At 49.5% G+C, this 27,539-nt stretch overlaps 1 protein-coding gene across 2 annotated transcripts in view; it reads right to left on the bottom strand.

Annotated features, from left to right (window-relative positions):
• SYNDIG1 (synapse differentiation inducing 1) overlaps positions 1 to 27,539 on the bottom strand; it is a 108,757-nt gene that overhangs the window by 11,097 nt on the left and 70,121 nt on the right. For both annotated transcript variants that reach the window (XM_042229647.2, XM_027976372.2), the window contains exon 3: positions 21,423 to 21,560. In XM_042229647.2, coding sequence (XP_042085581.1) covers positions 21,423 to 21,560 — 138 coding nt within the window. The remainder of the gene's footprint in view (positions 1 to 21,422; positions 21,561 to 27,539) is intronic.

Genomic DNA, 27,539 nt, shown 5'->3' with positions numbered 1-27,539 from the left:
AGGGTGGCTCGGGAGCTGGAACATGGAAGCTGTGTCCACGATTCACCCACACCCACCGCCTCACTCAGTTCCCTGGTTCCCAGTGGGGACTTCTCCCCTCTCACCCGAGTGCGTTAAGCACAAATGATCAAAAATGGTTTAATATCCACATTGTATGCCCAGGACATGAATAAAAGATCTAAAGATACACCACAGTGGAGAGCGCTGTTCTTCAATTTTTTTCTCTCCACCTCTGCTCTGAGCCTGGAGGATCTCCATGCCCAGTGATATGAGCATTTTATCCTCTGTGAGCATGTACACCATTGACTAGGGGTCCCGCTCCTGGGGAAGATCTGGAGTCCTGAGAGGCTCCCTCCTTAAGATTCCTTCACCTGGACATCAAACACAAGCTCACAAAGGTCCCTTCCACTTTGGGAGTAAAGTGTCTTGCTGTTGAGAACTGAAAGTTTTCCCATGTCTAAGGATGAAGATGAAAACCATTGTCAGCTCCAGGCACTGGGATCAGGGAGACGTCACACTTTTTAGCTGTTGGAAGACGGACCAAGAGAAAGACTTTGTAAGAGCAGGGAAACGCCATCTTGCTCAAAGGCCTTCAGGATATGGAGATGCCTGAGTGTCCTTGCCGCATGTAGACCCCATCCCAATTACATAAAAATGCCTAAGACGGGCCCAGATGCTGAGAGCTAGTCAAGGTTTCCAGGTGATTCCAATACACAGCCAAGGAGGGAACCATTGTTTGCACAGAGAGATGGCAATTCAAGGGGAGTCTAGTCTCCTTGCTTTCAAGGAACTGGTCCATTTCATCTGGGTTACTGAATTTATGGGCACAGAACTCTTTAATCTGTTGAAATCTTGTATTCTTCTCTTAAAGTCCAGGGCATCAGTAGTGACAACTCTTTCTTTCCTGGTACAGGTAATTTTGTTTTTTCTCTATTGGCTAGCCTGGCTAGCAGTTTATGAATTTTATTGACCTTTTCAAATTGCATTGATTTTTTTCCTTTTTGATTTCTTTCAAAGCACTGGGTTTTGATTTTGTTGACTTTCTGTTTTCCCATTTTCACTGTTAATTGATTTCTCCTCTAATTGTAGCTATTTCCTTCATTCTGTTTGCTTTAATTTACTCTTGTTTCTGTAACTTCTTAAGGTGGCCCCTTAGGTTATAGATTTTAGATCTTTCTCTTTTTCTAATATATGCATTTAATGCTACAAATTTCCCTCTATGTACTGTTTCAACTACATCCTACAAATTTTAATGTTTTATTTTCATTTAGTTCAGAATATCTTTAAATTTCCCATGAGATATCTTTGACCCATGGGTTATTGAGAAGCATAGTTCTAAAGTGCCAAGTATTCAGGAAATCCCAGGTGCCTTTCTGTTTTTGACTTCTATTTTAATTCCTGTGTGTTCTAGAATGAACTTTATATTTTTTTCTTTAAAGTTTTTAAAAAATCAATTTTAATCAGAGAATAGTTGCTTTACAATTTTATGTTAGTTTCTACTGTACGGAAAAGTGAATCAGCTATATGTTTGCATATAACCTCTCTTTTCTGGATTTCCTTCCCATTTAGGTCACCACAGAGCACTGAGTAGAGCTCCTTGTGCTGTTCTCATTAGCCTTCTGTTTTATGCATAGCAGTGTAAATGTGTCCATTCCAGTCTCCCAATTCCTCCCACTCCTCCCCTCCTTTCCCCCTTGGAATCCATACATTTGTTCTCTACATCTGCGTCTCTACTTCTGCTTTGCAAATAAGATCATCTATATTATTTTTCTAGACTCCATATGTATGTGTTAATATATATTTAACAATGTTTAAGGATTGTTTTTTGGTCCAGGATACAGCTTATCCTGGTGAACGCCCCATATGCTCTTCAGAAGCATATGGGTTTGGCGGTGCTGGCTGACTGACAAAACTGTTCAGGTTGTCTATATCTTTGCTGATTTTCTGTCTACTTGATCTATCAAGTACTGACAGAGGGGACCGAAGTCTCCAACTATACTTGTATCTATTTCTTCTCTCAGTTCTGTAGTTTTGCCTCATATCTCAATTCTGTGGTTAGTGCATTCCCCTTAGTTTATAATTGTTATTTCTTGGAGAATCAACCCTGCATCATTATGCGACATAATCTGTTTATCTCAATAATCTGCCTTGTTCTAAGGTCAACTTTGTATGACATTAACATAAGATAAGGGATTTGATTTAGGTCAGACCTGAATGGTCTAGTGGTTTTCCCTACTTTCTTCAATTTGAGTCTGAATTTGGCAACGAGGAGTTCATGATCTGAGCCACAGTCAGCTCCCAGTCTTGTTTTCGTTGACTGTATAGAGCTTCTCCATTTTTGGCTGCAAAGAATATAATCAATCCGATTTTGGTGTTGACCATCATCTGGTGATGTCCATGTGTAGAGTCTTCTCTTGTGTTGTTAGAAGAGGGTGTTTGCTATGACCAGTGCATTTTCTTGGCAAAACTCTATTAGTCTTTGCCCTGCTTCATTCCGTATTCCAAGGCCAAACCTAGATAGCATATTGAAAAGTAGAGACATTACTTTGCCAACAAAGGTCCATCTAGTCAAGGCTATGGTTTTTCCAGTGGTCATGTATGGATGTGAGAGTTGGACTGTGCAGAAAGCTGAGCGCCAAAGAATTGATGTTTTTGAACTGTGGTGTTGGAGAAGACTCTTGACAGTCCCTTGGACTGCAAGGAGATCCAACCAGTCCATTCTGAAGGAGATCAGCCCTGGGATTTCTTTGGAAGGAATGATGCTGAAGCTGAAACTCCAGTACTTTGGCCACCTCATGCGAAGAGTTGACTCATTGGAAAAGACTGTGATGCTGGGAGGGATTGGGGGCAGGAGGAGAAGGGGACGACAGAGGATGAGATGGCTGGATGGCATCACTGACTCGACGGACTTGAGTCTGAGTGAACTCCGGGAGTTGGTGATGGACAGGGAGGCCTGGTGTGCTGCGATTCATGGGGTCACAAAGAGTCGGACACGACTGAGTGACTGAACTGAACTGAACATAAGATACTCCAGATTTATCTTGATTTGTGCTATAGTATATACCTTTTCCCATATCATTGCTTTTAGTATTTACTTTCAATCTGTCTAGGCGTTATATACAAGTTTCTTTAAATGTAGACTGCATATAGTTTACAAGTAGACAGCATATAGTTGGATCTCATTTTTTAAAAACCAGTCTGATAATCTGTGTATTTTAACTGGTGTGTTTAGACTAGACAAATCATTTAACATTTAAACGATTATTAATATAATTGAGGACTTCCCCAGTGGCTCAGTGGTAAAGAATCTGCCTCAGTGCAAGAGCCACAGGTGACACAGGTTCGGTTCCTGGGTGGGGAAGATCCCCTGGAGGAGGGCGTGGCCGCCACTCCAGTATTCTTGCCTGGAGAATCCCATGGACAGAAGAGCCTGGTGGGCTACCATCCATAGGGTTGCAAAGAGCTGGACATGACTGAAGTGACTTAGCACATGCGCTTGCACACACACACACACACACACACACACACTATAATTGAATTAATATTTATCATCTTTGTATATTCTTGCATTGCTTTATTTCTTCTTTAAATTCTTTTCAGTCCTGTCTGGTTTTATTGAGCATTTTGTGATTCCATTTTACCTCCTCTATTGCCTTATCATTTATACTTCCTTTTAAAATTTATATCTCAGCTGCTAAGCCTACTATTTGAAACACAGCACCATGTTGTCTCAAGTATAGTGCTGGTACCTTATGATGGAATATTCCCCAAATCATTCCTCTCACTCTCTCAAAACCATTGAACTTTTCAGCTTTTACATGTTCCCTGATTGTCGGAGCATGGTTACTATTACTGCATTTTTTCCTATTCTTGCTTTAAACAGGCAGCAGTCTTTTAGATAAATTAAGAAAAATAAAAACAAAAATTATATCTCACTTTTATTTATTCACTTTCTGCTGTTCTTTCTTAAATAAATGTAGATCTGGTTTTCGACCCATATTGTTTTCCTGATCCCTGAAGAACTTGAATATTTTTCTAGACCTCAGGTCTGCTGGCAGTGAATTCCCCCAGTTGCTTATTTGAAATCATTTCTATTTATCCTTTACTTTTGAAGTATATTCTCCCTGGATATATGCCCAGGTTGGCAGGTTTTTCTTTATTTGTTTTATTCTCTCAACACTTTCAAGATTGAGTTCATATTCCTAGTTATGTGGATTCTGAAGAAAAGTCAGCCACAATTTTTTTTTTTCTAAAGGAGGGATTTTATTTTTTCAATTTATCCTTATTTATTTATATGGCTGTGCCAGGTCTTAGTTGTGGTAGGCAGGAACTTCAATTTTCATTGCAGCATGTAGGATTTTTAGTTACATTATGAGAACTCTCAGTTGAGGGCTATGAGATCTAGTTCCCTGAGCAAGGATTGAACATGGGCCCCCTGTACTGAGACTGCAGAGTCTTAACCACTAGACCACTAGGGAAGTCCTTTGGCCACAATTTTTAATCCTTGTTTCTTGGTAGGTAAGGTGTTTTATTTTCCTTTTTGGGAATCTTCAAAAATTTCTCTTTGTTTTCAATTTCTTGCTCTTTAAATATAATACATGTAAGTTTTGTTGTTGATTTTTGCTGCTCTCTCTCCGCCTCTTGGAACAGTGATTTGGTATCTGTCACTAACATTGGAAAACTCCTGGTATTATTTCTTCAACTATTTCTTCTTCTTTTGGTGTTCCAGTTACACATGTTACACCATTTCCTGTGGTCTCACAGCCCACAATTCTTGGATGCTGTGTTCTTTTTTCACTATATGTTTCAGTTTGAGTAGTTTCTTTTGGCCCATCTTCAAACTCACTGATTCTTTTCTCAACTGCGTCAAGTCTACCAACAAAATATTTTCATTTCTGTTACTGGTATTTACTTCTAGCATTTCTTTTAGCTTTTATCTCTCTGCTGACATTACCCAGATCTTCATGCACCGTCTACCTTTTCTTTTAGACCCTTTAAAATATTGGACACAGTTATTTCACATCCTCTGCTTGATAATTTTAACATCTGAGCCATAATCAAGTTTGGTTCTAGTGATTGCTTTGTCTCTTCAGACTTATCTGGACACCCAGTATGCCTTGTGATATTTTGTTGATAGACATCTTTATAGGGAAGCAGATATTAAAGCAAACAGGCCTTTCGAGTGAGTGTTTATGTTAATCTGGTCAGACGTGGAGAGTGGTTGATGTTTGTCATAGCTCAAAATTGTATTGTACCAAAAACTTCACAGTCTTCTAATGTCCTTATTAAAATTTTTTATTTATTTTTTGATTAACCTGTTTGACTGTATCAAGTCTTAGTTGTGGCATGTGGGATCTATTTCCCCAAACAGGGATGAAACCCAGGCCCCCTGCACTGGCAGCTCAGTGTCTTAGCTACTGGACAACCCTAATGTCCTTATTTTTGTCTTTCCTCTTGGCTTTGGGAATTCCCTGTGTCCTGCTCCTTAAACAGAGTACATGTCTCATGTCCCCCACTCACATCCATGGTTATCATACTGGAAGCTTAAATCCACAAGATGGAAAAGTGTAGGGGAGGGAAAGCTCTCTGATCCACTAAGTCTTGTAACTGGAGCACGCCGTTGGTCAGGGGGTACTCCACAAAGAGGAATGAATTCCATGATCTTTCTGTCCCTCCTCCAGAGTAAGATCGCTCCCCACATCAAAAGCCTGCCAGAGACCACCCAGCATCAGCTACGACTACAAAGGAAATGATGAGATCCCAGCAGACCCACCGACAAAGGGAAATGAAGCCAAATCACAAAAGAGTTATTTCAAAATATGAATAAGCAGGGTGCTGACTTAGAAATGCAGTATTTGAGTAAATCTGAGAGGATACATCTTGTAAACGGCCACTTAACAGCACAAGGGAACCAACTCGGTGTTACTGGTGTGCTCAGCCAAGCTCAAACCTTTGAAGCACTCATGATGCAATAAATTCTTTACTTAAGTTCAAAAGTAAATGTGACAAGCTTTCCCAGTACTCTGCTTTTAGAATCACAAGTGAGATGCATGCTGAAGATAAATAAATGCTTTAAGATGAGTGTCTTCTGTTGAGACAGTTTCTATTTCTTTCCCTATACACACATGCTGGAAGGCTGGAGATATCTGAAGAAATAGGTTAACTTATTTTAAAAATCATGTAGGGACTTCCCTGGTGGTCCAGTGGTTAAAAATCCACCTGGCAATGCAGGGGATGTGAGTTCAACTCCTGGTCTGGGAAGATTTCACGTGCCACGGAGCAATGAAGCCCCTGTATCACAACTACTGAGCCTGCCTTCTAGAGCCCGTGCTTTACACAAGAGAAGCCACCAGCCCGAGAAGCCCCTGCCCCACAACTCGACAGCAGCCCCTGCTCGCTGCGGGCAGCGGTGAAGACCCAGCACAGCCAGAAGAAATCACTTAGCACAGTTAATACTGTCATTCAGCCTTTCCACCATAGTGCTGTTTGCTAATTGAAAATTCACAAGATTCTCGGCCCTTCTGTCTTCACAAGGCAATGTGTTTATCATCACACGCGTGCCCACTTGCATTTGATAAGTATAATTGTGCTGGAGTAAAAATACCCTTTACTTTTTACTGTAATAATGCCGCGACCTCATAAACTAGAAGGCTTTTTGGGTTTCAGAGGGTTTGCTAATTTCATGTGTTCTTTCTGAATATAGTATTTAGGAAAGAAAGCTGTTCTGTCCTTTTTCATTTTCCTATGAACCTAAGAGTATCACAGTGTTATATATCTAATTTCCTTCCATCCCTGTCAGTGCAGCTATGACAGACTATTTTCCCCAGGGTGGTAGCTGCGATGTTTTCCATTCCTCACAATCTTCTGGAGTTTGACTCTTAGACGCTCCCTCCCACAAGTCTGGGTGGACCATGACCAAGGCCTTGGCCAGCAGCGTCTGGTGGTGGCGATGCGGCATGGCTTCGGAGGCTGGGTCTTACCAAGGTGTGCTCTGCGCTGGTATTGTGGGACACTCGCTTTGGGAGTCCAGCTGCCACACTGTGAGGAAGGTCAAATCAGCCCACATGGAAGGACACATGGAAAGGCTGTGTCCTGGGTGCTCCTGTGGACAGATGTGAAGTCCCAGCCAACAGCTAGCATCAGTGCCCAGACGTGGGCGTGACGAAGCCACAGATGTCCTGGCCTTGAGAGACCCCAGACACGATGAGCAGAGACAGGCCTTCCCACAGTGAGTCCTGGATCCCGAGCACGGTGTAAAGGTTGTCTTATGCCACGAGGAGCAGGGTGGTTGGCTTTGCAGAAATGACTGGATCGGCACCCAGAATAAAAGGCAGAGGCTTCTCAGAAAACCAGGGGCAGGTGTGGTGTGCCAAACGCTTTCACTGCAGAGCCAGGCAGGAGGCATGGAGACTACGAGCATTTGAGGAAACCACACCAGCTTCCCTGAGGCAGCAGGAGTCGTCCCTTCTGTAGAAGTCTTGGGGCATTTCTCTGGGGAGGCTGGGGTTGGTGCACGTTAATGAGTCCTCTTAGACATGGGGGGCTCAACCTGCCAGCGTTCTGCGGTGGTCCCTGCAGGGTCTGAAGCCCTGCAGAAGGCTCAGGGTCACATCTCCTCTGCCCCAGCACTGGCAACTCCACCCTCTGTGAGTTTAGACAAGAAAGTGCGGCTGGGTCACCCTGCAGGGATTTGGCGTCAGGCGTGTTCTGGTCACTGCCCGGGATATGGTCCTTTTATCTCTGGGGCTTTATAGTCAGATAATCTCATGAATATAAGAAAAGTTAGCCAGTCAGGGCTAGACTGGGGCTTCCCTGGTGGGTCAGTGGTAAAGAATCCTCCTGCCAATGCAGGAGACATGGGTTACAGTCCATGGTGTTGCACAAGAGTCGGACACGGCTAGACAACAAGGGCTAGGCTATTACACAGTGACAATATGATCTCTCTCTGACTTTACAAACCTTGCAAGCACAGTATATGGGTAAGGTGCTTAAACTGCACGTGTGTGTGTGCACATGCAGGGCCTCGTTTCTGCCACGTAAAGGCCAGTTCCTGTGAGACTGTCAGTGGACATGAGCACAGGAAGGGCAGATGGAGGAGAGAGGGGAGAGCTGTCTTGGGCCCACAGACTTTCTCTCTGTTCCTCCTTTTTTTTTAAAAAATATATTTTCGCTTTATTTCTTTTTGAGTCTTTATCAAATTTGTTACATATCGCTTCTGTTTTTTGTTTTGGTTTTTTGGCCCCGAGGCATGTAGGATCTTAGCTCCCTGACCAGGGATCAGACCTGCGCCCTCTTCATTGGAAGGCAGAGTCTTGACCACTGGACTGCCAGGGAAGTCCCAGCAGGGAAGTCCCTCTGCTTCTCCTTTCATTGGTGTGTCTGCCCCTTTTGGAAGCAGTCTTTTTCAATAGTCTTGCCACCCTCTTCACTCTCCATTGTAAGAAACAAGCAAAATCTTTCAGAGGAAAGTGCCTTTCTGGCTGGGGAATCGGAAACAACAGACTAGTCTGAATGTCGCTCTTCCCTGTTGCCCAGCCCTTCCAGACAATTCCTTTTGCTGGGTCCCACCTTTGGGTCAGGTATAAACTGGCTGACCTCTGTCTTGCTTTTCTCATCGCCTCCTAGAAGCCGAGGAGGAAAGGACACCAATGAATGGCGTGCATGTAGGGACCTGCCACCTTCCGTTCACTTAACGGCAGCTGCACTGAGAGGACAGCCTGAACCCTGACAAGGGACCGTGGACCCTGGGGGGCCTGGGGTGCTGGCTCAGAGAGGCCCGGCCAGTCCAGGTCCTTCCCAGCCACCAGGAATGGTCATGTTCAGCTAAAGGTTCCAACAATTCAGATGTCTGCTCTAAACACACACTTTTCCACTTTTGCAGTGTAAGTGATATATTATGCACCTTAATTTTTTTTATTTGTCAGTTATAGCTCAATAAAGCTGGAAAAAGTGATAAACTCAAGACCACTGCCTCCCTCTAGACCCTCTGGCAGTTCTAAGTTACAGGGGCTTCCAACAGGGGCCCTAGGGCTCAGGTGTGACCTGCACCTCCAACTAAGCCCCCAAGGTCTGCTCCTCCTCCTGGAAGAATCTGGGGCTTTGCACAGGCCATAACTGGAGGAAAGGAGTGCTTCCCTCTTGCCATTTGATAACTCTCTTTGCTGTTTCTGGAAGATGCTCCTGAAAGCTGACATGCAAAAGCAGGGTGGGGGTGGGGGGTGCGGGGTGGAAGCAAACGAGGAGGGGAAGGAGCGAGAGGGAAAGAAGTAAGAGCGTCTTCCACAAAGAAGAAAGGTCACTGCAGCTATTTCCAGCGTGTAACATATTCCATTAGCTTTATTATGTGGAAGACATTAGCATTATGCACGGCAGGAAGGGACATTTTCATACAGAGCATCTTTCGCCAGCTTCAAAGATGAGAGCGAAATATGAAGATAATGGGATGATGTCTTTCTCTCCTCAGGGCTTTGTGGGCTGGCAGAATAACAGGCTGGAAGGAGCATACTATGTGGGCCAAAAGTGACCCTGGCAAGAAAAGGACATTGAGGCTGAGCCCTTGGTACTGTTGTCCCAGTTCTGACCCTCAGCCATGCTGCAGGACCATCTTTCTGGCCCCTCTGGGAGCCCCTTCAGGGCTCCACCAGGACCAGCCCTCTGGCTCCCCTGGGGCTAGGGGCCATTTTCACAATGGGGAGAAATGCTAACTTTCAGTTGGAAGTTGGCAAACATCACAATGAACTCATTTCCCACAAGCCCATGGATGACCCTGCTGGCCTGTCTGCCTGCCCTGGTGGGATCTAGGACTTGCCAGCCCCCAACCCCTGCCCCCACCAGGTGACACTCCTGGTAAAGAACTCGCCATTCAGTGCAGGAGATGACAGGGACATGGGTTCGATTCTTGGGTTGGGAAGATCCCCTGGAGGAGGGCACAGCAACCCACTCGAGTATTCCTGCTTGAAAAATCCCATGGACAGAGGAGTCTGGAGGGCTACAGTCCATGGGGTCACAAAGAGTCAGACACGACTGAAGTGATATAGCGTGTATGCATACACGCGCACCCCTCCGCTAGAGGAGGAGGGTGGGGAGGGGAAGACCACCCGGCTGCCCACACTTTCTGAGCTGAAAGAGGATGTCCAGGACTCCTGGGAGAGGAGGTGGTGGGGATGAAAGTGGGTGCTACCTCAGGGATGGTGTGTGGGGATGACAGCATCCTGTGTCCCCAGCAAAGCCACCTATGAGGGGAGGCCCTGGAGCAGAGGACCCCGATCTGCGGGTCCGTGAACAGGACAAGCGGGCTCAGGGCATTCCCGGTGTTCGGCCTCCATGGGAGTGTCCCCCCGGCTACATCCCTCGGTGTTAGGGTGTCGGTGTTTAAAGGAGCGTCATATGGCTGTGGGGAAGCACGATGGACAAAGCCAGGGGAGCTGACTAAACAGATGTTAAAATATCACAAGGACGCAGCCTCACCTACTTAAGGCACTAATGTCATTAAGAATTCGATAGAGAGGCCACTGAAAGAACTCCTTCAAAAAATAAGCCACTGACTTCTATGGGACAGAAGAAGTCGTTGGGGGCAGTACTGCTGCAGTGGAAATGTCTGAGCATCCATGCTTTCTAGGACTTTTCTCCTAAGGTATCATTACCTTCTGTTCATTTCTTTCCCTGACACGCCTGTTGGGCTACACTCATCTGCCTGTAATAAATAACTCTATTGTGAGCATTTAATGGGTGAGCAGGACTCCTCTTTGACAACAGCTTGTCAGCAGGGACTTTAGCTGTGTGTCTGTCTTATCTGTTCATGGGCTGCCTCCAAGAAAGAATGAGGAAGACTGACTGTTTCCTGAAGGCCAGTGGCCCCCACTCATCCCGTTTCCCAGCTGTTCCCCCAGATCTCAGTGGGCTCACTGTCCCCATCAGGGCAACCTCTCAGCTCAGGAACTCATTTCAGCTAAGGAGAGTGGGCGACTCGGGGACGAGCTCTCTCATTCAGGCCCCTTGTTCCTGGACCTGCTCCCGTTTCTGTCTTCACACCAACCAGGCAGACACCTGGAGTGTGTTTACTAGACTCCTGTTTAGGCCACAGACCAAATACCACACCCTGGAGATGCAGCTGACTGGACAGCGAGGCAGCCCCCCATCCATCCACAGCCCATCGTGAGCTGAAACCCTTCCGCCACGATTTCTGACGACAGACTATCATTATAATTCTATCCTGGGAGCTAGGAGGGAAGAGCTCTGAGTTTAGATAAATTTAGAAATATAGCTAAGCCCAGTTCTGCTTGAAGCCTTCCCCTGGCTTTTGAATTCTGTTAAGATCCTGGGAAATAAAGTTAATCATCTTGCAGGTTCATAAAGGTTGTGCCAAGAGCACTTTTACGTCCTGCCGCCCAGGCTGTTCTTCAGTTTTATGGTTTGTCGGGCATCTGCGTTGTGCCTGGGATGTCCCATTTCTCTGCTGGGAGACAAGGGCAGCAGGTGGGCTCCGAAGTATTCCCAATTAGATGGCTGGGGTGTTTAGGGCATGCCCGATCCTGTCCTGACACCAAACAGCTAAGTCCTCGCTCCTGAGTAAAGGCAGCCCTCCCCAGTCTCTTGGCTGGAGCCAGACATCTCCTGTCTGCTGGGGAAGGGTTGCTGTCTAGGGAAATGAACCCAGTCACTCCGGGTCTCCCTGGTCTCAGGGTGATGATATAACAGGGAAATTTCAGAAAGAACTGGCCTTTCTCATGAAAGGTTCTTATGCCAAGAATGGAGGCAAGTGGAATTTGTCTGCATTTAAACAACCAGGTGCTTATCAGCTTGATGATAAACGGAGTAATATCCACGGGGCAGTATTTCCTTGTTACTGAAATCAAGCAGCCTTGCAGCTATCAGCACAGATATGACAGACTCGGACAAAGCAGGGGGACCCATGGGTACATCTGGTTATAGCCCAGAACTCCTGAGTCCTCTCCTCCTGGACTGTATTTCTCCGGATGCTGACGAAGTGCGGATCTGGCCTGATTCCCTGTGAATCCTGCATTCAGAGCCGGTCCCCACACCAATGAGGTGGGAGCCACAGAGCAAAACAGCCAGAAATGCCCAGCACGTTTCCTTGATGGTCCCCCTTGCGTATTGGGGTCACAGCATGCCTGCACAGAGCTGTGAACACTGAGGGGTCCTCCGGGCCAAGAGAGGCCTCTTGGGAGGTGCTGGGGCCTCTTCCTGGGAGGTGCTGGGGTCTGGTGATGCTGTGGGGGTGGGTTGTGGGGTCCTGGGGTCAGACTGGGCCCAAGGGGCTCTGGGCTCCAGCTGGGGGGCACTGGCTATTCTGTGGGCTGCGGAGTCACTGAGGCCTGTGAGCTGGGGACCAGCCTGGGTCCATCTGCGCACGGGGCACCGGGAGAAGAGGCACTGGAAATAGGGTCCTGAGCTGGGACAGCGAAGGCCTCAGAAAAGGGGCCATGAGATCAGGAGTTGGGTGAAAGGGCTGAGGGGGGAGAGGTGAGGACGAGGCTGGTACCTGGAGGGTGTGAGGAGTCAGAGCCCAGTGAACGCAGTGGGCGGGAGATGGACAGGGAGGCCCGGGCATCTGCGAGCTGTTTGCAACCTTGAGTATGGGCCAGTGCTGCATCCGTCCGCAGAGGAAAGAAAACACTCTCCACTGGCATCCAGAACGCCCTGAGCACCTCCAGGTCCGGGCCTGGGAGCAGATTCCAAACTCTCCTCTTGGACTGGTGACGGGAGCCAACCTGGGGCAAAGACAGCCCTCGGACCACGGAACCAAGCTGCCAGCTTCTGCACCTGCCGCCGCAGACGAACACACGTGCCTCCAGGAGGCCAGGCTGCGGATGGCGCTTCCCTGCACCCGGGGCACCCGCCTCCCCGGGGAAGCCCTAGAACAGCTTTGGGAAGAAAGGCCACGCACCCTGAGGGGACCTGTCGCCCTTGAGGCTCCAGCCTCCTTCAGACTACAGCGGGTCAGCCGAATTCTGGCACACCCCTCCTGATCTGAAATTCATGCGTAATAAACTGACTTTCACAGTGAGCGGTCTCGTGAGACACCTGCCAGTTATCTGAAAACCAGCTTAGGGGCCAGAGCAATCAGGGGTATTCTCTGAGTTGGATCAGCACGCCCTCCCTGTGCAACAAATACACTCCCAGCGCCCCCGACGGGCGAGGCCCAGGAAGACTTACATGGACACGGAGGGCGCTGGACGAACAGTCGTCACTTACAAGCTCCACTGTGGTTCTGAAAGGCTGCCTGTCATTTTCAGAGGAATGGAAGGTACTTCATACACCTCTAAGGGCCAGGCAAGATGATGCAGTCATCTCAGGAAGGCAGAGACTGATTTTAGAACTGAGCTCCAGGGGCAGGGTCTCAGGATGGACTTAACACACCTTCACTGTGCTTAGATTCCTGGGATGACCACAAAGTACTACCAGTCTGTTCTCAGTACTTTCTTCCTTTTAAAAATATTTATCTATTTATTTTTATTTGTTTTGCTGCACTGGGTCTTAGCTGTGTCGTGTGGGATCGAACCATGAATGGAACCTGGGTTTCCTGCTTTGGGAGTGCAGAGTTTTAGCCACTGGACCACCAGGGAAGTCTCTGTTCTCAGTACTCTGTGCACCCGTTAAACCTATCCTAGAAGCTTCTGAGGCTCTTAGTGACCAAAAGGGGACCACCAGAGACCCGGTCTGGTGGTGGTGGGCAGTGCAGGCCTGGGATGGGGCGGAGGTCTTGGAGGGAGTGGCAGGAGGGGGTGGGGTGAGGGCAGAATGTGGGTAGTGGGGAAGCTTTGGGGTTTAGGCTGGCTTTCAACACCTCACTCAGTTTGGATGGAGAGGGCGGTTGCTGGGGCTTTGATACTATCCACCTGGGACTGAGATGGGCCAAAGTGGCCCCAGACCGTGGAGCTTCCTGGAGAACCCCAGCCGTGCCAGAGGGGGTATGGCAGGGGCCCAGGGCCACATTCACCACCTGCATTTCTCTGCCCCCAGTGCAGGGCCAGTTCTAAAGGACACTCTCCACCTACGCGTCTTGCTGCATCTTGCACCCCCTAAGCCATCTGCATTATGTCACCTAAGAACTCACTGCTTCTTTATCTTTTCTTTACTTTTAAGGCAGCTGGCCCCACGGCTCTCCCCGACCAGCTTGGGCTGGGCACACAGGGCTCCTTCGACCCTGACCTTGTATGTGCATGGACGTGACTCTGAGGCAAAAAGCTTAGACCCATGTAAACACAGGCTGCAGTTTTGTTTCAAGGACTCTTCCTATTCATTTGTAATTTAAATAAAATTAAAGGTTAAGGATGAAGAATCCTCCGTCTAAAAGGAGAGAAGGAAAAATAAGAACGAGGAGTGCTCCATACATGCTCTGCAGGTCACAGTACGTGCTGTGCTCAAGGTGATTTTCCAGCTCTAAATTCAGCATCCTCTAAAGCTCTGTGTCTGGGATTCATGCAACTCTCAAGCACCAGAAAAATGCCAAAGCTCATCAAGGAAGCAAGAAAAGAGGAGCCCTGCTGAGAGCAGCACCCCCAACCCCCACCCTGAGTCAGGGGCCGAGGTCCCGTCCTCCCGCTGCACCAGTTCCTATGTCCAAGGTACCCATGTAAAGTCATCAGGACCGTTAACGTCCACGTACAGCTGGCCTCCTGGGTGAGGCAGCCCAGTGAGGGGTCTCTCAGTGCAAAAGGCTAAATTCCACTGATGCCAACATCACAGTGTCAGAGATGTACCAACAATGGCCCTGATTCCCACTAGAGTCCACTCGGCAGACTTCACTGAGCAGTGAGTCATCACAACGGCCCGCAGATGTCTATGTCCTGCTGACGTCACTGTATTGTGAATCCAGACACAGGAGGTACTGTCCAGCCCGTTCGTGCTATGGACAGTGAGATGGCCCAGTGGCCTAGCCGCGCCTGTGGCCGGGCCCAGAGATGCCTGTGCTGAGACTGGTGTCTGTCACAGACCAGAGCCCTCTTGGCTGAATGTGGCCAGGCTGGACTCAGCTTTCACAAGCTGGGCCACGGAGGTCACGGGCCACTGCACAGAGGCGAGAGCTCCTGAGACCACAGCTGTTTGGTTTGTTTATTTCTCAAGTTGTCACAGGACCCATGCAGAGCCTCAACCTCAGAAAAGAGGTGAAAGAAAAGACCAGCTCTTTTAGAGGCTATGTCCTCAGAGCTTTCGACACACCATCCCAGAGTCCCAGAGCAAAAAGATCATGCATTCGGCAATGCAATCGGAGGTGAGCACGAGGCCAGAGGGAAGAATGTAACACCCGCTGTGCATTTCATTTCCCAGGTTGCCGGGCACTGCATGCGCTCTGCCCTTGGACAATCAACACACGGGGTTCTCTGCTCTGAACAAATAAGCACAAAATCAGGACACTAATTACTGAGACAATACATATCCTATAACTGAAAAAAAAAATCATCTAACCCACTCCAGGGAACGGAACAGACATGATGCGTTTGTTCATTTATCCACCAAAACAAGCTGAGATCAGTGACTCAACTCCAGCATGAATCCCAGAGGAAGAAAAATAGATCAGAAATCTGGTTTGTCTTGGCTGCACAGGATCATTAATATTTATAAAGAATTGTTTAGATCCAGAAGTTGCAAAACAGCTCTCGGAAGCTACAATCGGCATATTAAATATACATAGAGAGATGGAGATAGCAACGGAGGAGAGCTGGGGAAGGAGGGAGGAAGAGAGGGAGGGAGGAGGAAGAGAGAGAAAGGGGAGGGGGAGGGGTGGACAGGTGGATGGGGTGGAGGGGTGGAGGGGGAGATACAGGTTAAAATATATCTGTCTGATATATTAGGTTATCTTTCTAGTCATGTTTTCACTCCACTTCTGCAAAGTCAACACCATTCCTGCGCCTGTGGGACTCTTGCAGCCCCAGTAGTTCCTTGACCATAACCTTGGTGGTTGAGGGGAAGAGGCTGGTCTGTCCAAATCCTTCCCACCCCTCCTGCCCCTTGGTAGCATCTTCCTTCCCGGGTGGTCTGGTCACTCCTGCTTCTCCACACCAGCTGAGACTGGAAAGGGGTCTTGCCGGGTCCTTCTCTGTGACTCTCGAGGGTCATGGCTTTAGTATTTAGTTACCAGTGCTTTGTTGCCTTGCTGAACCAGATGGCAGCTCTATTAGAGGACCTGGGACTCTCATATATGAAATCGGGTCTTGTGCTAATTCTGAGTCTGCTAGGACTTGCCAATGCAGTCACCAGCGGTACTCAACTTCCTATAAATCAGAAGGCATTTGGGAATAACGAACTTGAGGACCAAAAAAAGGGACATGGTAACATACATAAAACATTACCTCCAGACCTGTGGATGATTATAAACCACAGCACTCAGTGCAGGCAGGACACAAGGGTCCAGTTTTACGTAATGCACCTGTTCCAAGCACACCTTTGAACAAACAAGAGCATTTCAAAAACCTGTCCTTGTTTGTGACAGGGTTTAGCTGGGAGAGCATGGAAATGCCGGTCCCTCGGGTGAGATGAATGGCTAGAGATGGACAGGTGATGGCTCCTTAAAACGCCCGCGGCATCTGCCAGTCAAGACTCTGCTGGAACCAAGCTCCCAGCTGACATGGGGGTGGAGGGAGGTGAAAGGCCTGTCTCCCTCCATCTGTCTCCAGCAACCCCCAGGGTGCAAAGCAGAAACCCAAGGAGGCCCCACAGTGCCTGACACATATGCTCGCTTTCTTGTGGAAGGATTTTCTGCTCTGAATTGACTATTCCAGAGCATTTTGCTTCTGGGTGGTGCCCTCTGACACCTGTTTTATTTCCCATCCTTATCCTTTGGTTTAAAACCCTGTGAACAGACCGACTACAGTGTGTGATCAGGGCTCTTGGGCCCTGATCTGCCCTCCCGGGGCCCTCACATCACCTCTGTCTTTGTGGCTTCCTCCAGTGGGGAGCCCTCAGTCTATGGCTGATGCAAGCCTCTCCTTGGTGGGCAGCTCAGAGGGTGGCACTGCCTCCTGGGGGCCCGAGGTGGGGGGCTTGTGTTGGCTCCCACAGACCTGAGCAGGGTGTGTGCCCAGAGTATTTGGTGGCTCGACTTGATCTTTGTCATGGCAGCTCCTCCTGGTTGTGTCTGGACACCCTCAGGAGACACCACGTTTGTAAGCCACATGGTTCATCTTTAGGAAACGGCCAAACAGAAAATGGGTATGCAGGTGTTTGCATCAGACACACATGCAAGCCCCTCGAAGGGCCGGGCCTGGGGCTTTCCACCCATTATTCACTCGGTGGTGCCACTTCTCTGAGTCTGAATGAGGCTCTGATGGGCTTTGGTCTGTATGTCCCAGTGCACTTGACCACTTGCCTTGGTGTCGGAAGGAATGGGAACTCAGGTGACAGATAATCTAAGTTCCTCAATCAAGCCTTCAGTTTGCTAATTAAAAATATCCCTGTTGTGAAAGGAACACATTATCTGTATAAGTAATTAAGGGAAGAGAGAAATACAGATTTCTGCTTCTGCTGACGCAACAAGCCTTCTGCAGAAGACAGCTACAGATTCTTTATGAAATATTAAATAATACTTTTAAGCACTGATGCTATTCATAAAATTCATAATCTGGCTCTTAATTCCCTTTTCTCATTTAATTATTGTTATAATAGTGCAGTTAACAAAGGAAAGAAACATTTTGCGAAATGAAATGAAATCAGGACATGATAGATGCTCAAAGGTAGACAATGCCTGAAGCAGACACAGCGTACGGAGCCCTCAGGCTTTCCTTGGCTCCAGACTCAGGGCCTCTGGGTGGTGGGGGGACGGAAACGTCTTCCAGCTCCAGTCTCAAGCTCAAACCTGCCACGCAGGCGAAGGCACCTAGGTAAACGCCCAGTCCCTTCTAGAAGGGTTCTTTTCCTCACTGTAACACACTCTAAGCAAGTGGGGACAGTGGATTTAGACATGAGAACTGTGCTTCTATTTTTTGTTTGCAGATAAAAGTCAAAGTTATATGGCAGGAGGGGAAGGAGGGGGCTTCCCTGGTGGTCCAGTGGTTAAGACTCTGTGCTTCTACTTCAGGGGTGTGGGTTTCATCCCTGGCTGGGTAACCTGCATGTCTCATGGCCAAAAAATAAAATAAAAAAAAGTCTTAAAAAGTTATATTGCAGGAAATTTGATTTTGAGGGTTAGAAACATTGATATATGCATCAGGTACCATACTTGCTACATCTCTGATTTCAAGAAATTATTTAATCCCTTGAAACGTCAGTTTTTTCATCTATAAAATGGGGATAATAAATTCCCAGCTTTCAGACTCATTGCAAAGATTAAATAAGATAAAGTGAGCACATCAACTAGGTCCTAGCGTCGCTCAGCAAATTTGAGTTCCTCCCCACTCTCAGCATCACTCAGAGTATCGGTTCCTTGGTGGACTCACCAAAACTACACACAACAGTCTCTCTCTTTGGTGTATAAATCATGCCTACACTGGGGGCTGGGATCAAATGATTAGCATTGGAGTAAATGAAGTTGTGGACAGATACTACACTTGGGCCTCCATGCTGAGTCCCTCACACTGTCAGTTCCAACTCGCTGCCTCTTTGGGGGTGGCTCCAGGCCAGGTCCACTGCCAGCCATGTCTGGCCTTGGGATGTCATCGCCCTCCCTGATCCCATAGCCACCAAGTGATGTGAGGGCAGTGCCCTGTCACAGACTTCCTGAGAGAACACGTGTGTGCAACAGCTCAGACTATAGCAGCATCAGGAGGGAGGGAAGGCTTGTTCAACTGCAGGCTCCACGCCCCACCCTGGTGGCTCTCAGGGAGCAGGTCGGTGGGGCCAGACAACACGACTTTCTAACCCCGCTGAAGCTGTCGACGCTGTTGGCCAGGACTGCCTGAGAAGGCAGGTGTAGGGTGTTTAACCTGGATCAGGACCCGGCAGGAGCAGACGCTGCCCACCTCACTGATACTTTGACTGCTGTCACTGCTACGTAAGGCCTTTTTCGAATCATAAAATCTGTTGGAGAAAAGACCCCATGTCTCCGTCCAGCTGTCCCTTCACCTGGGGACTCAGGTGTGTGTTGACAATTCCCATTTCCAGTGTCTGCAGTCGGGCTTTAGAGGGAGGGACAGAAGGCCTGGGGGCCTCAGGGCTGGGCTGGAGTGCTGGGTGCCTGGGGCTGCCTGCCTCCCAGGCCTGCAGTGCCTGGGTCTCAGCCACAAGTTCCCATGGACCCATGTTCCTCGAGGGGCAACCGACGCTCACAGCACAAAGAGAAGAGGGGCTGAGAGCGGGGGACCTCGGAGCCCCTCCTCTTATTCCAAGAGTGAAGGCAATCCCTCAGGCCTCCAAACACTTGCTCTTCACATTTGCTGTTAATAAATGATCAGAATCCTTTCCATCAAAAGTATTAAACATCCTGACTGGTCAGGACCGAGTCTAGGAGGTTCTTAAGGTGTGAAGGATAACATTACCCTCTGAGAAAGTGAAAGTGAAGTCGCTCAGTCGTGTCTGACTCTTTGAGATCCCATGGACTGCAGTCTACTAGGCTCCTCCGTCCATGTGATTCTCCAGGGAAGAGTACTAGAGTGGCTTGCCATTTCCTTCTCCAGGGGATCTTCCCAACCTGAGAAGGAGGATCTAATGCCAGTCTCTGCAATTGTGGCTGGATTTTTGTTGTATTTACCATCTTTCAGACAGAGATGCTATGCCTGCCTTGCCCTGCTCCAGAGACGGGCCTCCCCCAGGATCAGGGAGAAGCCGAGATCAGGAATGACCTGGTCTGTAGGCAACCTGTCCTGGGCCCCACCTCTGCTTACCCAGGGCTTACGCAGCCCCTGCTGGCAGGTGACACCAATGTCCACTTGTAGAGTAAAAATATTGGTCCTGTTCTACAATTTGGCAATTAAAACACAGCTCTAGTGTGGAGGGCACCCTCTGCGGGGGATGGGGTGAGTCAGCAGGCCAGGACAGGAGGCTCGGGATGGGCCACCCGCCTTCAACTCTGGATGTGTCAGGACTGGATGCAGGGGGCGCTGACGTCACACCCGGCTTCCCTTGGCTCCACCCTCCTGGACCTTCCTTCACCTCATGGAACCCTCTTGCCTGTTTGCATTGCAGGAACACAGGATCAGGGTGCTACTGACACGGAGCGGTGGGCTCCAGGCCTGAGGTCTTCTGGCGGCCCCACCTGCCCACACACCTTTGTTCAGGTCCCACTGTGCGTCCCAATCCTGGGCGCACGCAGCACGCATGGCCACTGCTTGGGTCCAGGAGCTCCCAGCCTGGCTCCACTCACCACCCCCAGGCCCCTGGTGGCCCGCAGTCTAGTTCTACAGCCTGGGTTTGTGCACCCCAGAGTAGGGGCCTCTGGCGTGTGTAGAACCAACTCGCCAAAGAGATGCTCAGACAGACCCTCCAGGCCAAAGCTGGATGTGGAACAACCACTGGGCCCAACTCTGGCCAAGTAGGACGGCTCTGTCACCCCTCCCCACACCCGTACATCCTCTGAGACCAAGATCTCAGAGCAACGGCTGCGCCACGCCCCCTGGAAGGGCCTCTGGGGCCTCTTGGTTTCCTTGCAAAGGGAAGCTGCCTTCAAGCCCACTAGTGGATTCCCCTCTCCCTCCTCACTCCTTGTAGGATCAGGAAAGGGGGGCAGGGGACACAGGAGCACACAAAGGCACTCTCACCCCAACACACTGAATCAGAACAGACAACAGCAAGAAGCAGTGAGAGGCGAGGGTCCTTCTCAAAGCAAGAGGAATGAACGTTCCCAGCCCAAGGCCTGGCTGGACAGCCCCAGAGTCCTGGACACTGGCGAGGGAACCCCAGGTACCCTGAGGATGCTGTGGGCTCTGGAGCAACAGAAGGGGCTTGCCTTCTTCCCCATCTGGTGGGGATAACGGGTGAGGCTGAAACTCCCTCTTTAATTGACAAGTACACATCTTCCTTTGATTAATAAGAAGGGGAACATAGGTAATTTCTGAGTGACAGGAACACAGAGGAAGTATTTGAAACCTGGGCTCCATGAAGGCACAAGGAGGAGGTTGGCCATGAAAAAGGGCCAGGAACTGACTCTCTTAGAGCCTTGCCACTGGACAGAGGGCCCAGTTACTGGCCAAGACAGGCTGTTTGGGGTGCGTGCACAGGTGCCATGTCATGGGGCTCTATTTTATGTGTGAGCCTTTCACAAAGAAAACAGAACCCACTTTACCTCTGTTCCAGCACCCCCAACGGACTCTCCCAACACAGAGTCTGTCCTGCCGGCGCCCCATGAGTGTCTGCTCAGAGGCCCGGGTCCCAAAGTGCTGCTTTCCCCATGGCCGCCCTCTGAGCATGCGCCCGGGTCTGCTGGGGTGAGGCTGAGCCCCCGAGACCAGGTTCCCCCCACAGCACCCCCACCCCATCCTCGCCAGCCTGGGCGCACCGACCGCATACATGTGGCCAGCGGGAGGCCTCACCTCGTGGGACAGGTAGAAGGCGGCGATGCCCAGGGGCCAGAAGCAGCAGAGCATGGAGAAGACGCTGAGGCCCAGGTGGTCCCGCGGGGGCATCACGAGGAAGTTGTCCTCGCTCTCCGTGTCGCTGGAGTAGTCACTCTGCCGGGAGAGACGGATGGGAGGACGAGGGTCAGCAGGGGTCTCCCACCATCACTGATGCGGGGGTCAGGCCCAGCAAGCCTGCCCGGCAAGTGCCGTCCCCCGCAGGAAGAGAAAGACCCCAAGGATGGGCTCTGGGCTGTTCCAGGGATATTAAACCCACAGCCCAGTGGACCCCTGGGATGGGGTGCAGACAGCGGGGTGTCCACTGGAGAATGGGGCTGGGTGCACACAAGCGGGGTGTGGAGTCCACTCCTCATTCTAGGACGTCAACCTGGTTTCAAGATGAGGCAGGACTGGTGTTGGGGCCAGGACACTGCCTTGAATCCCTTCTTTCCTTAGACTGTGACCTCTATAAGGATGTCGTGGGCTGGTCTTGAGCCCCGGTGTCCCTCCTGTTTTGGTTAATCAAACACACATAAAACTGCAAATCAGAGCGTCCACTGTGCCTGCGTAGGAAGCTTCCTGCTGGACTGTTTCTGTCTTATCTGGGGGAGAAACAGGCACACGAGGAGGGGCTCACCCCGATGGCAAGGAGTGACCTCCTGGGCCCCCAGGGTGGGAGCAGGTGATACACTGTCCACACAGCACCCAGCTGCCCTCCATCCATACAGACACATGTGCACACAGAAACACATACACAGACACACAAACACACACACAGACACAAACACAGATATACAGACACAAGCACACACACAAACACACACAAACGCATGCACACAGTTACACACACAGACACGTGCACACACACAAACACACATCTGAACACAGAGACAGACACACACACACGAACACATACACACGGGTAGACACACAGACACACGCAGACACATGCAGATACACACAGACGCATGCGTACATACACAAACATGTCAAAACACACATCCAGATGAACACACACACACACCTCAGATCCCCAGCACCCCTCCCTTTCCCCTTCGCTGGGCCAGGTTTGCAGAGCTCCTGTCTTTCCTCTGTAGCTTCGCCTCCCAACGAATAAAGGGAAGGGGGGACACCCGTCCTCACTCTTGCAGAGGTGGAACCCGCAGCCCCAGGGAGGTGTCGCACATGACGGGGTCTGGGACTGAGGGCTGTGGGCAGACGCACATGTGCCCTCCTGCAGGGAGGCCGGAACCTTCCATCCAGGATGGGGAGGCCAGGTAGGGTCTCCAGGAACCTCAGCACTGGGCTGGAACTGCCACGCTGCCCTTGATGGCCCTCTGCATGGGGTCTGGGGAAGGGACCCCAGAGTCAGCAGGACCTGAGGGCCCAGGAGAGACACAGAGGATGGGGCCGAAGGACAGATCCAGAGAGGACGTGTGTCACGTGACAGGTCAGTCTATGCAGGTGGGAATCCTGGTGCCTGTGTGACATCTCTGACTGTGGGTACTTGTTCAGGCTTTGGGCTTCCCTGGGGGTTTTAGGTTTTGTTTTAGTTTACTATGAGTTTAAATATGTGGGCTGGCTGGATTCTCACAGCAGCTCTGGAAATAGAGGCTGTGGCTATTTTTCTGGTTATTTCTATTTGGCAAAAGACACCCTGGCCTCTGGGAGGTTACAATGTCCCTAAGCCACAGAACTGCCAGCTGGCCAGGTCACCCTGGACCTCTGTGCTCCCCACTGTCTGAACAGCAGTGTCTGGTCATCTGCCAACCCTACTAGCCTCAGTGGCTTCTTGTCTGAAGCTGGGGTGTCTTCTCCACACCCTTCCGCCCTGGGATTCTGATGACCACTTCTTGACTGCTTAGTTTCACGTGGCAACGGGGAGGCCAGTGGCCAGAGGGGTCAGTGGGAAGTCCTCCAATCGAAGAGCAGTGCAGTGCGAGCTGTGACCACAGACCCCGCAGAGATGCTGGGCCTCGACTCCCCTCTCTGGAAATAGCTTCTGATGACACAACCATGTAAAGAGTCACCCCTCAAAATCTTCAGAGTTTTATTTAGAGTATAAGGGAGCCACTTCTGTAAACTACGAAGTTGTGGCTACATAGCATCAAAACAACTAGTCAATTTTGATTAAAATTGATTTTTTAAAACTCAGATAAATTACAAGGCAGACAAAAACAGCCCAGCTCTCTGTACATTCTCCCTCGCATCAGCAGCAGTACTGTAGATACAACTGGTCCTGGGCATTGCGCCATCAGACGGGGGTGGGGGCCTGGGGGGGGGGTGACAGGGACACCAACAAACCAAGAAGAGGGAACACACAACTGCCACCACCAAGGCACGAGCCACACACAGCAACTGTTTCTGAAAATCCTCTTCATGGGTCATTAGATTAGAATATCTGCAAGGCAGGATGCAGGCATCCAAAGGTGTTCACCATCCATGTGGTTGGCGGAACAGATGCTTCAAGCGGGCAGAGCAGGTCTGGACCTCCTCCCAGTGGCCAGGCAGTCTGCCTTCAGCCGTGACCTCCATGCAGAGAGCTGGTTCTCTGCCCCTGAGGTTTCTTCCTTGGGAAGATTTCACAGGATAATCATAGAGCCTGGCTGGACACGTATCAGCCCTGTGAGCATGGACATGAGGGTACAAGGGTGCAGGGGGCTGTACCCCTTGTCACTCATCTCTCTCAAGGCCTCACCCCTACAGTAGCTCCCTGGGCCCCCACTGCCCCCTCATCCCCTGGCCTTCTCTGCTGGGGGAGGGAAGCATCTCTGCTGAGGGGAGCATCTCTGCTGGGCGAAGCATCTCTGCGTGGCCTGGGTTGGGAGGCAGAGGCCAGGAGACACTGGGCATCGGGAATTCCTGTGAAGTCTGCGTGGTGCTCCCGGCAGCACTGCTTCAAAACAGCAAAAGCACAGAGGACTCAATGTGGACTTTTCTACACAGCCATGGAAAATGGTGATGTGGGTGCTTATTCACTGCCCTGGAAAGACGCTTGTAATAACTGAGGGAAAGAAAGAGGTAGAACGTGGAATAAGTCACATTTCCCCCAAAATGTCAGAATTAAGCTGCTTCCAGATGAGGGGGCACATCAGTGATTTTTTCCTTTCTTTCCGCACTTCTGGTTTTCCCTACAAGAAGCAAGGTCATTGGCGATGAAACTTACAAAGGAGCAGACGTGCTGAAGGGTGGGGCCCCCCCGCCCTTTATCCTCACATGGAGCACGTGGGATATGGTCCACCTGGAGACGCTGCATCGGGGGCCCAAGGAGCAGCCAGTGGGGCAGGTCAGAACTCAGCACAGCACTGGAACTCCTTGAGACGCAGGTCCGACCCACCAGGCCACAGAGGTCTAAGACCGCCGCGGTACCCATGTCTACACCAGCATGGCACCACTGCCCCACGAGTCCACTATTGTATTCGGTCACGCAGTCGTGTCTGAGTCTTTGTGACCCCATGGACTGCAGCATGCTAGATTTCTCTGTCCTTCACCATCTCCTGGAGCTTGCTCAAACTCATGTCCATTGAGTTGGTGATGCCATCCAACCATCTCATCCTCTGTTGTCCCCCTTTTCCTGCCTTCAATCTTTCCCAGCATCAGGGTCTTTTCCAATGAGTCAGTTCTTCACATCAGGTGGCTAAAGTATTGGAGTTTCAGCTTTAGCATCAGTCCTTCCAACGATTATTCAGGACTAATTTCCTTTAGGATTGACCGGTTTGACCTCCTTGCAGTCCAGGGGACTCTCAAGAGTCTTCTCCAGCCCCACAGTTCAAAAGCATCAGTTCTTCAGCGTTCAGCCTTCTTTATGATCCAACTCTCACATCCATACATGACTACTGGAAAAACCATAGCTTTGACTAGACGGACCTTTGTTGGCAAAGTGATATCTCTTTGGAGGACATTCTGTGTGCCATCTGCTATGGGCCATTTTCTTTGCCTAGTGACTAGTGAACTGCATTCTTTGTCTCAATACTGAGCGTTAGCCCTTTGGTTTTGTTTAAATACCATGTCAAGTGCAAACTTAGATTCTCTCCATTTAGCTTGGTTTGTTAAACTGAAGTTCTCTTAAAAACTTCTTGCCTTTTGAAAGGTACTCAGGTGTGTGTTTAAATGTGTATTTTGAAATGGGTGTAATTTGCTTTACCTACTAGATGTATAAATGTAACTTGTGTAAGTAAAGAACAGCACGCTCTCTAGGTTTGTCGTAGCTTCCCGTCCAGTGCGCTTCTCTTCGTGTCCGACTTTCTGCACACAGAGGTTCATGTAATTGTGTAAAGCAATGCTCACACCTTTAGATCTTAGTCTTCCCCTTTATGTCACACCTGTCAGAGAGATATAACACGTTACCCACTGGGTTCCCTACTCTTTGCAGGTGGAAAGTCCATGGTAGCTTTGGCACCACAGGTTGGGATTGGTTTGAACTAGGACTTGACTCTCAGAGTCACATGAGTGCAGGGTCAGTGTCTGAAATTCCTGGCCTGGGTGCTCTGATGGTCTCGTCTCATCCAAGTGGAATGATGTCCATCCTCCCTTGAAGAAAGGAGAAGCAAAATCTCATGAAGATACCGTGTTCTACCTAAACCAGCCATCTTGTCTGTTAGGCTGTGGGGACACAGGCTGGCTGAATGCAAACTGGTGCCACCTTAGGAAGCAGATCTGTTAATGTGCAGCACAATTAAATACGTGCTGAATTTTGGCCCAAGAATCTCACTTCTAGGTTATTTATCCTGAAGATTCACCTCCGATAATAGAAAAATACATATGTTCAAGGTTATTCATTGCAGCCTTGTATGTAATTGCAAAATATTGGGAATGACCTAAACGCTCATTCGAAGGACAGTGGTTACATAAACGGTGAGGCGTCCAGCCCATGGGATAAAAAGTGGCTGAAAAAAGAGTGTGTGATACTGATGTGAGAAGCCTGGATTAGACTGAGGATGTTAGTTTCCATCTATCTATAAATAGATTAAAAAAATAAGTATGCCGTGTACACACGGACTGTGAACACACAGTTACACACATGTGCTTATGTATGTATGTGCTACATGTTTCTTCCAGCTCAGTCTGTGGGGAGGGCCTGGGACAACACACCCACTCCCAGGTGGTGAGCAGATCCAGTGCCTAGACGTCGGTTTCTAAACACGGTTCTCCAATATGTGGAACCACGGCACTTTGAAGAAATGACCGATTTCAGGGTCAGGGCTGCCAAATCCAAAACAGACCTGGGACAGCTCTTTGCACAGGAAATAATGATAAAATGGGTAAGAGATGATGAATTGTGTCAAAAGGACACAGAGCCAACCAGAAGGGGCATCTGCTGTCTAATCTGTAACAAAGAGAATAAACACACCATGAATACTGTAAGGATGGACAGGAACCTATAGAGTAACAATCAATGGTCCAGCCTGTATGAAGCAATAAATGTGTAAAGAAATAAATATGGGGGAAGGGAAAACTCTACTCCATGGATGAATGCCCAGCTAATGAATACAGAAGAAGCCATGAGGTTAGGAGCTTGTAAAGAATGTTAAAACCAGTAAGTGAACAACTAGCGCTAAGTGGGGTGCTCCATCCTCACACAGCACCTCCTCGCAAGATGCTTATTAATTCCAGAGAAATGCTGCTTGGCTGGGAGACACCTGGCAGATGCTGCTTGCAAAAAGGGATGGAATCACCACTTGTCAGGTGTCCCACGGACATGCCACACTGGTAACAGGACACGCGGAGGCAGGTGTCTCCTCATGGGGGCCCTGCCCACAGCTCCATCTCCTGAATCCAACCAGCAGGAATCACCAGATGACCCAGAAGGAGGGCTTCCCTGTGAAACGACAGACCTGGACTCTCGAAACATGTCAAGAACATAAAGGTGATGGCGGAAGAAAGGTTCCAGATTATAGAGGACTATGATCAGAGAACAGCCTCAGGGCTCCCTGGTGGCTCAGTGGTGAAGAACCCGCCTGCCAAGGAGGAGACGTGGGTTGGATCCCTGGGTTGGGAAGATGCCTTGGAGAAGGGAATGGCAACCCACTCCAGTATTCTTGCCTGGAGAATCCCGTGGAGAGAGGAGCCAGTCCATGGCATTGCAGACTCAGA

This window comes from Ovis aries, chromosome 13 (assembly GCF_016772045.2).
Source record: "Ovis aries strain OAR_USU_Benz2616 breed Rambouillet chromosome 13, ARS-UI_Ramb_v3.0, whole genome shotgun sequence".
Taxonomy (NCBI): domain Eukaryota; kingdom Metazoa; phylum Chordata; class Mammalia; order Artiodactyla; family Bovidae; genus Ovis; species Ovis aries.
This window is presented reverse-complemented; position numbering and strand designations above follow the sequence as displayed.